General features: G+C 35.7%; 1 protein-coding gene across 2 annotated transcripts in view; it reads right to left on the bottom strand.

Moving 5' to 3' along the window:
- Positions 1–2088: 2088 nt before the first annotated feature.
- LOC135206240 (F-box only protein 30-like) overlaps positions 2089–12438 on the bottom strand; it is a 36813-nt gene continuing 26463 nt past the window's right edge. The window contains exons 7-9 of one of the 2 annotated variants that reach the window (XR_010312701.1): positions 10339–10439; positions 10045–10167; positions 2089–8788 (exon numbers count right to left, since the gene is read on the bottom strand). Coding sequence is in view for 1 of the 2 variants with exons in the window: in XM_064237613.1 (XP_064093683.1) it covers positions 10104–10167; positions 10339–10439 (165 nt within the window). In the remaining variant the exon portion in view is untranslated. The remainder of the gene's footprint in view (positions 8789–10044; positions 10168–10338; positions 10440–12438) is intronic. The other variant, XM_064237613.1, reaches the window with a different exon arrangement.

The following is a 12438-nucleotide window of genomic DNA, read 5'->3' as shown; positions in this document are numbered from 1 at the left end:
TCCAGGGATGTGGAATAACTACCTTACGGGAGGCAGCATTGGAGTCTCCAGGGATGTAAGAAACTACTTACGCGGAGGCAGCATTGAAGTCTCCTAGGGATGTAGATAAGACTACATCTGACATATAATTTAATTATCAAATAGGCTTGAGTATTTAGAAAAAAAAAAAAAAAAAAAAAAAAGAGAAAGTAAAGGCAGGATTGCTATAGGTTAAGGGGCCTGACTGCAGTTATTGTGACGTCACGCACCTAGCTGTTTAATCCCGTACCCCGGTTTAAGCTGCGCATGAGAAGACCTTATATACTCTAGACCTTGGTTCAACTAGACCTTGTCACTCGGCACACCGAGCACTGGCTCAATTAAGACTTTTTTTTTTTTTTTTTTCTGTATTGTATTTGATTGTTTTCATATTTTATCATTACGTTCAATTTATTGTGAAATAACATTTTATTTTTTATGTGAATTGGTACTCCTTTTACGTACATTATTATTATAGTAAAGAGTTTACTGCCTCTTCTTCTCTCCTCAACAATACCACGACGCACGATAACTTAAAATCATTCATTCATTATTCCTAAAAAAAATATAAACCCTACCTCGCTCTACCTCAAGTTAGCTGTGTATCACCGCAATGACGAATGATTTTGTTAATCATTTGTGCTAAATTTTACTGTGAAAAGCTTTTTACTTTCATTTACTATTTTGTTAATATTGTTCAACTAGACCGTCTCACTTGGCGCACTGGACACTGGCTCAATTAAGACTTTTTTTTTTTTTTTTTTTTTTTTTTTTTTTTTTTTTTTTTTTTTTTTTTTGTATTGCATTTGATTGTTTACATACTTCATCATTACGTTAAATTTATTGAGAAATTCCCTTTTTATGTGAATTGTTATTGCTTATACATACATACAGTAATATTTTAACTCACTTTTTCTCTCCTCGACATATCAACGTTCCCTCGTTCAGTCTCAAGTCAGTTGGGCGTGACGTCACCGCGGTTACATATGATTTTATACATATTTTATGCTAAATCTTATATTTAAAGCTATATTTTACATTAAATGCTTTATACATTAATGTATTTTGTCGAATATTATCATTAAACTATATATTGTAAATGAAAAAAATAAATAAATGCAGTTTAACTTGTAAGACCCAGTAGTCTGTCGAATACAAGTATAAACTAGATAATCAGACAGTTGGAAGTACGAGCATTTGTTCGACAAACGATACAAAATTTTCTTGAAAATTTTGTTCGAAAAACGGAAAGTTCGACATATGAAACGTTCAACAAACGAGGTACCACTGTACACAAAATGCGACTATCCATAAGCAAACAAAAATATCCAGTGATGGCTTTACTATGCACAGCAGAAACATGGTATTTTTGGGAAGTGAAGGAGTATTTCGAGAAAAATTAAGGATATCTTGAGATTTTATTATACTATGCTTAGATTCCTGGCTGGAGTGTATTTGAAACATAATATTACAAATAATAAAGGTACTGAGAGATGCGCTGTAGAAAGAAAGACTGAGAGTCCAAGATCTCAAAGGATGAAGAGGGAAGAGAAGCAGTTAGTAAAAAAAAGTAGCATAGTAATAAGAGGAGAAAGACCAGTAGCAAGCCCAGAAAATCATGGAGAAAGGTTGTGGGTGGAGACCTAGACCAGATAGGAATTCAGGTAGAAATTGCACTATACCGAAAGTTTAAAAGTCACCAATGAGCAGTAAAGGCAAGGAGTGTCATTGCACTCCCACTTAATGTCCCAGACTGAGCATCACCACAAGCAAGCTAAGAACCCAAGCTCCCTCTCTACCCATGGGAGACCTGAGTAAAGGAAGACATTGGCTACTAATGGCTCAGCAGATAGACCTAGATGCTCCGTCAAACCTAACCTCCCTTGGTAACAGAGACAGTCAAGTTCACAATCAGTGAAAATCTGTCAAGATATGAGCAGCCATCAAATTCTGTCCCTCTACAGTGGATAGTCAGCATCAAAGACAGTGAAGGTATGATAAAATGCCATAAGAACTAATTTATGCCTTAATTTGTACTCTGTAATGTAGTGGGTAAAAAACACACACATATTTATTTTTATGTTTATTGATAAAAGTCTTCCAAAATTACTGGAGTTGTCAACTCCAGTACTCAAGACACATGACAAAATTTTGGAAATAAATTTGTTTTATATAATGTAAGAGCAAAATATTTTATTACTTACAATGTGCTATTATCACAGTTTACATAAAATATATTTTCTAGGCACCTTCCATATTGAGATAAGCAATATCAACACAAGCATTTGGTATACATGTCCACAAGAGAACAAATTGCAAAGTATATAGTAACAACATTGGAATACCTGTATCTTCTCAACAGTCAAGAATAACACATATTTCCCCAGTGATGCAATCCAGCTAATTGGAGCACAGAGCTAACACAGGACAAACATTTGCCAGCACAGTACTTTAATACACTTCAAATGATTTTTCTGTTGCACTGTGCAAAAAATATTTTAAACTGTTTGGAGAAAATATATTGACTTGCAAATGCATCTGTTAAATATAGTATTGTACATCAATAATTAATGTTCTTTCAATCACTGTATTTGGCATATGTGATATCTGAGCAATATTATGCAAAACCAGTGGTGGAAAGATGTGGTTTCCAGAAAATGGGAAATAGATAATAGATGGTCTACCTTGTAATAAAAAAAGAGGAAGAGTTACTTGAAGTGTTAGCCATGAAATTAACTGGATATCCACCAATTAGAAAACCCAGAAGATTGTGGAGAAAAAGCATTGATGAACACTTGAATCTGAGGAGAATTAAGGTGGAAAGGCCACAGGAAAGAGGAAAGAGAAAGATAAAGTCATAAAATATCTGTAATAGAAACCTGACAAAAACTTTACTGAGCTAGATGATGATGACAATGACCACTAGTACATTGTACCATGTCAGCTCTGTGCTAGCAATATGTGGACAGTTTGCATTCAAGATGAAGAGATGCCCCATGAAATTGATAATAAAAATATCATTAGTTCAGTTGACAATATTTTGAAGCTATACATTTTCTTTTAGAATATGCTTCATCACAAAAGTTTTGTCAAATTTTAGAAAAATTATCCCAATAGTAGAATTATTGTCCATATAGAAAAAAACTTAAAAGCACCCAAATATTGTAAAACCTAGTCCAAAAATACCTTAACACTAGGTTTTCTGTAGGATCAATGACAAGGTAAAAAAAAAATTACAGCAAACTTGAGGCCATAAGAGAGAATGTTGTAAAATTATACATAAGCTTATTCATGAATGGAGTTAAAGCAGTTCTTTGGGAATAGTTTAAGAAACCCTTCCTTTATAGGCCAACTCTACAGCACAGTAATATATTGACACTCAGTGTTTTTACAATGTTTGGAAACCTATGAAATCCCAGTTTTCTTACAGGGACAAACCTCTTATTTAACTTATGCATTTTGCCCATGAATGAAAATAGCCAAGTGATGGGGCTCTTCATGAAAGAAGAGGTGGTAAACTGGCTATCTGTTGCTAAAGGGAATGGTTAGAGCACAGTACAATAGGAAGATATTTTCTGTACACAGATAGCTGTGGAAAAGAAACAATTTTACTGTACAACAACTTCAACACAGAGTCTTGTAGCAGCTTGATCTGTGTATTAGCAAAGGGAGACAAGGCTGACTTTGTCACCACAAACAATGGCCACAACATGCAAAAATTAACTAACTAGCTTTGGATTTAAGCCATATACCAAAATAAATAATTTGATCTCACCATGCTATATCGGTAGAATGCACCAGTAGACTGGTCATCCTCAACTTACTATAACTACTTATCACTTCAGAACATCATGAACAATTGCTGCAACATGTTCATCAAATAACAGGCACTGACTCATTCGGGGACCCACCAGTTGACTATGACCCATCTAGGTTCTGGTAACAACCAACACTGGAACACTATAATTCAATGACCAACTGTCATATGCATTACAGTTTGAATAATCAGCAATTACTGACTTTTGGTTCAAGGACGACACTGATAACAGATGACAAAACAATGAAGCAATTCCTTTGGTTGGAATGTAATGCAGACATATCCAGATAAATCAGAGGATCAACAGACAGTCAAAACAACAGAACACTGGAATTAAGCTGAACTTGGACACACCCTCTTCTAATTCATATTCCTTGAAACAAACAAGATAAACCATGGAGGAACCAGTTCACCAAAAAGATGAGCACTATAAAAGTCATGATGAGCCACAGAATCAGACATGTTTCTTCACTTGTCAATTGTCAACCAAGAATGCTTACTTCATCTACCATCATATGAATAGTAGGACTGCCAATAATGACACTCGTGAAGCTATCTTCATCTAAAACCCCAGTGTCACTGGTGGCACAAGAACTGGAGATTTTTTTAATAAATCCATGAGCAACATCTGGGAGAACTATGGAACAATAGTGAGCAACTATATTATAAGTTCAGAATCCATGGAGGATGGCTTGTGACACTCACACTAAAGGAAAATGTGGCAGGCCAGGAGGATCATAGATCTTAAACACTATTGCCCAATCAAAAACTTTGCCATAGAGGCTGACCATAACTTTAAGATTACACCCCCACGCTCAAGAGCTACGTCATAGAACTTAACCTATTTAAGTCCCTATGACTGATGGATTAAGTTAAGATCCAGTTACCAGAACCTTTAAACCTCTACTTTTGTTGAGCATACTATCATGAAGTTGGTTATTTTCAGGTTACTGGAGTTCTCATTACACCAAAAGGTCAGGGAGTATTTTTTTTTAATCCACACTACAGAGACAATCTGAAACCCAAACTCATTCAACCAAACATATCTATTTGCATATATTTATTAACCCTCACACATACCTAAATCCCCCAGGTTTTTTTCTAGGTTCCCTGCTAGATGAGGAGATGCTAGTAGCAGACTACTAACACCCCATCTTAATCAGCTGATTATGCCATAACAAGTGAGGCTTGTTTGTAAGCAGCTAGGAGTTGGCAGACACAGTGTAAAACCATGTTAGTTCAGGTTACTAGAATGGCTTCAGTATATATAGTTATGGACAGATTCCCCCAGTTATGACCACTGCCCTTTAAGAAAAAACCATAGAGCAATGCTGATCAACTCGCCATAGTCCCCTAGCTCATATTCAATGTCCTCTGAAGCCATTGAAAGATGGCTGGAATTTCAAGTGCCTAAAAGAAAAGCTTACACTAACTTGCAGAAATCATAGTGAACAAGATTATCACACTCATGGTGGACAGCTTAACCAAAGCCCTCAAGATACATTGTGGGCAGAAGAAATGTCAACCTGATGACCATCTTTGTTCAAAGAAAAAAAACATTATGTCCAATTCCTTGAGCAGGAAGAATCTAATGACAAATACGGAATGGTTGATGTGCCCAGAAGTATGAAAGCAACTCCGGAGCTTTTTGTGAACACCAGTGGTAGACTTAACCTGCTAGCATTGTCACTCGGCAAGAAGCTATGAACATAATTCTTCCATTCCTAGTTCCATTGGGAGACAGATGATGTTGAGCCACAACTGAGACAACTTGCAAGCACTTGTCTTCCCATTATTCTCCTTCATGAGACCCCACCACCACCAACAACTAAATACATGCTTCTAGATGACTGACTCTGACCCTGATAATATCATACCAGGAACAAGAGGAGTCGTTCCATGATGTGTTACACATGCTACCAGACATCCTATGCGAAGTAGGCACTTTCACACAATTAGTGCAGAGCAAGAAAGTTATTGTATTTCCTCTCTATTTCTTTTCCAGTATAATCACATGTCTTCTCCCTAAGGGAGGTCAAAATCTGATCTGTATCTCAATTCTAGTTTTGCTGACATTAGGCACCAATTTAACTAACTCACCAGAGACAGGAGCTGTTTTGAGTAATCTTGAAAAAGAGATATCAAAGTGGGACCTTATGCTGATTCTCAGAACTTTAAAAGGGAACTTTTATCAAAATCCTAAAGCAAGTGGCTTTCAGGCCTCTCTACTGTCAAACAATACAATAAATATATGCTTGTTATAACTACTTTTCATCAATGTTACCCACACGAGAATGGTCTTCTATAGGGCAAAACCAGACATTTGACATAAACGAGGGCTGGATTAAAGAACATTTTATACTCTACTAAGAACCCTAAAACACTATCTAAGACAGAACCATGTAGACCTAGGTGCAGAGACTCAGACTCATGTCTGGCAGTTTTCTATATATATATTTAATATTAGTACTCAGTGTTCAAGGTAAATTTTGAAATAACACTGGTTGAGTGAGCATCTAACAGTGCTGGTCAAAGTAGATTATTATTTCAACAAAGGTTTCCTGGTTCTTATAGCCATCTCTCAACCAGTAGAAAACCAATAGATCTCCCACCTCATTGGTGACTGCACATTCAGTTTTGTCTGTAATTGAACAAGAAAATTTTAATACCATTCGTGTTTCTTAGGTACAAACCTCTTTATTTTAAGTGGACATCCTTCCTCCTAGTCCCACAAATTGCTAAGTTTTGAGCTTTAACTCATAGAGGATTAAGATAAAATCTTCAGAACATTTGGCAGAGTTGGGGTGAGGTTCCACCTTAGTTAAAGAATGCCAAAGAAAATCTTCTTTCAAGAAAAACTCAAACACTCAGTTGAGCTATGATGAAGCCAAGTAAGATGCATAAGTGAAGAAAGAACTTTGTACTCATGAAATATGAAAACTGTTTTCATCTTTTTATGTACAGTTTTCGAGGCTGGAAGTACAAATAACATCATTCTCTTTGTGTACTGGAAATTTGAAAATACAGCACTGTACTATGCTTACCATTCATCACCGGGGCAAATAAATACTTTTCAAGCTCAAGAAGATTGTAATTCATTAGCCATGATTTATTATTACATGGTGTATTACAATCCTACAGATTTGTAAAATGTTTCCATTAACACCCGTAAACTTTTCTGTCAGATCTTAAAAATTCATAGTTATTAATTCCTTTCAAAAATTTATATTACTCTACTTCAAGCAAACAGTTATATAATATGTAATAAAAATTCATGTTATTTAATTTCTAAAGCAAGCCTATTTGTACTGAAATTAATGTGAATTCCTAATGCTTTGTAATAAATCTGTCGTTAACTTTGGATTAGGTTCACTACCATTTGTAACTACAAGCTGAGACTAAGTGATTAAGTTAAATTTTGTCTTATATATACCATAAAATCCACAAAACCTGAAAAAAACTAAATATTGTAATATTTGTTTTCAGCTTTGAGTCATTTCATGTCTGGTTTAAAACTTCCTTGGCACTTACAGGGTATGAAAACAGAACATCATAAACCAGGAGTCTATAGTTAGGCATTTTTGCTACACAATATTATTCCTTTTTGTATTCCTACAGTACAGCAACTACAATACCATGATGATGGGTCTTGGGCTATGGTATATTAAAAATAAATTCATAGTACGTATGAGGCATCTATGAGACAGTGGCTAATTCCGTCCTAACTATTAATAGCTTCAGCCTACGTACAAAGCTCCTTTTTCCATTCTTTATCCTCAGTATTCTTGTGTTCTTAGACCTAAGCTGGACAAAAGAAATTTTTTGCTTTTCCTATTAGTCTTTGCATAAATAGGATAGGGTTTTTTTTCAGACAATTCTAACGAAAACAGTGATTTAAAACAAGAAAGGCACAGGAAATCATAAAGTAAGAGTATGTACAGACCTGGACAGAATGGATACTGAGCCAGGGACCTCCAACATGAAAATATTAATGATGGTGGTAAGGAAAATTGAAACACTGGCTTCTCAACACTTCCTGAGATGCCATGTTGCAGCAGTATTGCTGGATATTCACAAGGTAAGACACTGGGTCCATCACCTAACCATCTCATCTTTGTATTAAATTCACCTAAACTTAAACTTGAATCAAGCCAAACAATATTTCTAGCGATTTATTTTAATATCAATCAGTACTCAAATTATATGGAAAAAGAATGAGTTGTAGATTATTCTATTCAGAGTTCAGAGGGAAACCCAGTATCAAGATCAAGATTTTGAATCTTTAGTTTTAGAAAAGGCCCTAGTGAGATATGACTCCCATTCTAACTCCACAGAATATGCAGAAATACAATTAGTACCTTCATTATTTTTGACATTTTGGATAATAGCCTGAAATATTTCCCAAGGTGTAAATGAATACTTAAATTGCAGTCTGGTGTCTCATAATACACTAGCAAGCTTTTTGATTGTTACTACTGAACGTGACAAACAGCTGAGGATTGATATGAAAGGTTCAAAAAGACCTTGAATTGTCTCAGATAAAATCTTATCAATCTCACTGAATTCTAGCACTAATTAAATAAAATGGAACTGTAAGTGCTTGTCAAAAATCTTTTCCATTCATGTGGCTGGACCAACATGTAGTAACCCCAACTATGGCATCATGGGTTATTTGCATATATTTTTAGATTTATTTAGTTAAATCTAAAAACTATATTTCCAAACGGATACTTGAATTTTAGTTGTAAATCCTCACAAGTTCCATAAGCTGAAGGTGTACTAATACAAATAAGATACATACAACAATGGTCAGAACACAGAGCTTGGTGTAAAACAGAAGTTATTCACTTTACTACTTCCTTTTGGATATTCTTCTACTTGGAGTAATCCCAAGTTAAGGTCGATGATTGGCAGTTTCTATGGCAGCTTGTCGCTAGTTAAGGCATTCAGACACTGCACAGGAATAACATCACTTGATCAGTCAGAAAAAAGAAAATAATGGATAAAAGCTAAACTGAGGCTACAATAAAATTAATTGTCCAGAATCTTATTCAGGAAAAGAACTTCCCTTACAAACCCTAGAAGAGTTTGCTATCTTGTCACATCAGGCACATCAACATAACTTCATGAGCCTTTATTTGAGTGCTTTCTTTATTCAGGTACAGCACAGAATTTAATATATCTTACCCACTTGACAGATAAGTATTATGCAAAAATCAAAATATCATTATGGTTAAGAAGTACTACATACTGTACACTTAAAAACAAATCACATCATTAGAAATATGACAAAATACTTTATAGTGAGAAAGGAAGTTGTCCTGCCCAGGAACAAAAATGTATGGATGGTAAACATCAAACTTAAGTGGTACTGAATCTCTCTCTTATTATGAATACACTGTAAACATGAAAGTTATATGCATTTGGGCTGTAACAAGGAATCCTGTTAATGTGCAAGATCTTATGTTCAGGTGTAAAGTGCGTACTGAGGATATCATAAGAAACTAAACATCCTAATGCTAACAAATGCAATTTTGATCTTTTTTACGTAAAAAACTACTGTATATAATATTCATATGTGCATATAAATGCCACACCAAACTCAATATACTTCATGTTTTCCTAATATTTTCTATATGCTGCAGATCTTGAAAACTGAACAGGGAATTTAAATTCTCCTCTGAAGGCAGGCTTAAAACCCATGTTATGGAAAGTCAACTTTATGATTTTATCAACTTCATGAGCAATGCTAAATGTTTCTCTCAGCTCATTTAGTGATTTTGATTTTACTAGTTCTGCCAAAACATCAGTACTGTAAGCCCACCATAATTACACTGTCAATGAATAGTCACAGCTATAAAATCGAACAAATAGACATCTAAAGAACACAGTCCTTTTAATAAATCACCTAAAATCAGTGTTAATTTTTTTAGAGAAAATTTACTACAAAAATAAGTCCCTTAAAAATTTTTCAAGAAAACATTAGTAATGGTATTGTCATAAAGTATTGCACTAGTAGAAACTTGGAAGTCTGTCAACTCCTAAAGAAAATGGTTTCATACCATCAACCTATAAAGTATACAAAATACATTTTCAAGTCTTACAACTGAGTGAACTTACTGAACGGTATAAGGTTCCTAGCCAACTATCTAAAGGTTTTAGGCACTTATGAAATGGAAAAGATGACATGCTGTTTACACATAACTCACAATGAGTTCCATGTTACCTAGTGAACATCGGCAAACAGATGAAAGTGGTATGAAAGCTTTTACGTAGCTGGCTTGCGAGGTCTCTTGAAATGACCATATGTGAATTTGTTTTCGGCAATGTGTCTGTGAAAGAGTAAATATCTTGTTAATACTGCTGTACTGTAAAATCAGATCTTATATTGTAACAGTGACTATGTATCATCTCCCCTTAGCCCCCCCCAAAAAATCTTACTTTTATTACCATTAGCCCCCCCAAAAAAATCTTACTTTTATTACCAAACAAAATATACTTACCGAACATTAAAAGGACACACTTTCAAGTGGTTGGCCATATGAGATACAGACTTGAAACCCCATTGATCTATGGGTTCGAAAGACTTGCTGAAGAAACATCTCTGTAAAGGAAATACATAGTATCATAAATGGGCTTAGTAGTGGATACTGTACTTACTTAAAAGGTCAACATCTTTTGTTCTAAGAACTAATATTTGATGCAACACAGCAAGATACATTTTATTATTAAGAGTAGTTTTATAGGAATGGAATGGAATTTATTGTTTATGAGGCCTCATACATTGATAACAGTGATAGAATTAGTGCAACCTGTTTTAGGTCATTTATACTCCCTTTACTAGAATATTGTTCTCCAGTGTGGATGTCTGCTTCTGCCAGAGATTTATCTCTTAGAGTGGTTCGTGGTGGTAGGTTTCTGTTTTATAATTATAGCATAGTACGAAATGACTTGGATTGGACCATCTACAGATGGTCTCTTGTTTGTCATGTATCCATAAGTTACTTCAACAGAGATCTTTCACTTTCACAATTGATTCATGGTCCCCTTTATCTTCCAAGAGCAACCAGATTCACTGAACAGCAGCACCAATATGCTATATACGTATATGCCTTATTATCGAACTTTTCAGTTCCAGAGGTCCTTTATTCCTCACGCTGTTGGACTGTGAAACAGCCTCCTAGAGGAAGTCGTACATTTGGATCTCCAGAAATTCAAGCAACGGTGCAATACATTACTACCTTAATACTATTCTCCTTTGCATTTTAATACATTTTTATATATTTTATTTATTATTTTTTTCTTTTTTAATAAGTGGGGGTCTCTTCTTTCTCTGTTTCCCTTTACCTCATCTTGCTTCTTCCTGTGAACACCATATTCTTTGCAATCTTGAATTTTAAGTCAATGGTCTCGGGTTGTTCCATATGAATAGGTTTCATCTTCTGAATAATATAATAGTAATACAGTAGTACCTCGAGATACGAAATTAATCCGTTCCGAGGCGCCTTTCGTATCATGAGGTTTTCGTATCTTGGACCACATTTAAATTTAAAAAAAAAAAAAATTTCTTTTTTTGATTTTTAACTTTTTTTTTTTTTTTTACTTTTACGTTTTTTTTTTTTTTTTTTTTTTTTAATACAGAATTTCAACTTCATCACCACTTTCAACGTTCTGTTTATCACTTGGTTCTTCCTTTTTGCTTTCAACTTTCTGTTTTTTATCACTTGGTTCTTCCTTTTTGCTTACTCCTGCTAATGCTGAAGGCCTCTTTAAAAAATAACGATCCAAGGAAGATTATTCTGCCTACTTTTCACAATGTTCCTGAAACGACTCAGGCAAACGTCATCAAACTGCGCAAGCATATGACCTGTTTGAGCCTTTTCGGGGTGTCTTTTTTCGATAAACGATTGCACTTTATGAAAAGCGGCTAGAACATCCTTAATTTCTGCCGTTGTCATAGGCTCCTCCTCCTCTTCCTCGCCGCTGCTAGAGAACTCCTCTTGAACGACATTATGTTGCATGGCCTCCAACTCCTTCAGGTCATCCGTCGTAAGCTCCTCTTGGTGCTCCTCGAGAAGGTCGTTGATGTCGTCCTTGTCGACGACCAGCCCCATGGACTTGCCGAGTGCAACGATCTCGTCAAGATCTGGTTCCAAAACAGTTTCGGGATCGTCAACTGTTTCTGACTCTGCAACACCAGCTTCGCCCACGTCGAATCCCTCGAAGTCTCGGGCAGATACGGCATCAGGCCAGAGTTTCCTCCACGAGGAATTCAAGGTTCGCCTCGAAACCTCCGGCCAAGCTTGGTCGATAAGTTGGATGCAAATGATGATGTCGAAATGCTCCTTCCAAAATTGACGCAAGGTGAGGTTTGTGGTATCGGTGATGTCGAAACATCTCTTGAAAAGATGTTTCGTGTACAGCTTCTTAAAGTTCGCTATCACTTGCTGGTCCATGGGCTGGAGGAGAGGGGTGGTGTTGGGCGGAAGAAAAAGAATCTTGACGAAGGAATACTCCGCTAGGATATCTTCCTCGAGGCCAGGAGGGTGGGGAGGGGCATTGTCCAACACCAGCAGACATTTCAGGGGGAGGCGCTTCTCTTC

The sequence above is a fragment of the Macrobrachium nipponense genome, chromosome 29, assembly GCF_015104395.2.
Source record: "Macrobrachium nipponense isolate FS-2020 chromosome 29, ASM1510439v2, whole genome shotgun sequence".
In the NCBI taxonomy this organism is placed as follows: Eukaryota; Metazoa; Arthropoda; class Malacostraca; order Decapoda; family Palaemonidae; genus Macrobrachium; species Macrobrachium nipponense.
This window is presented reverse-complemented; position numbering and strand designations above follow the sequence as displayed.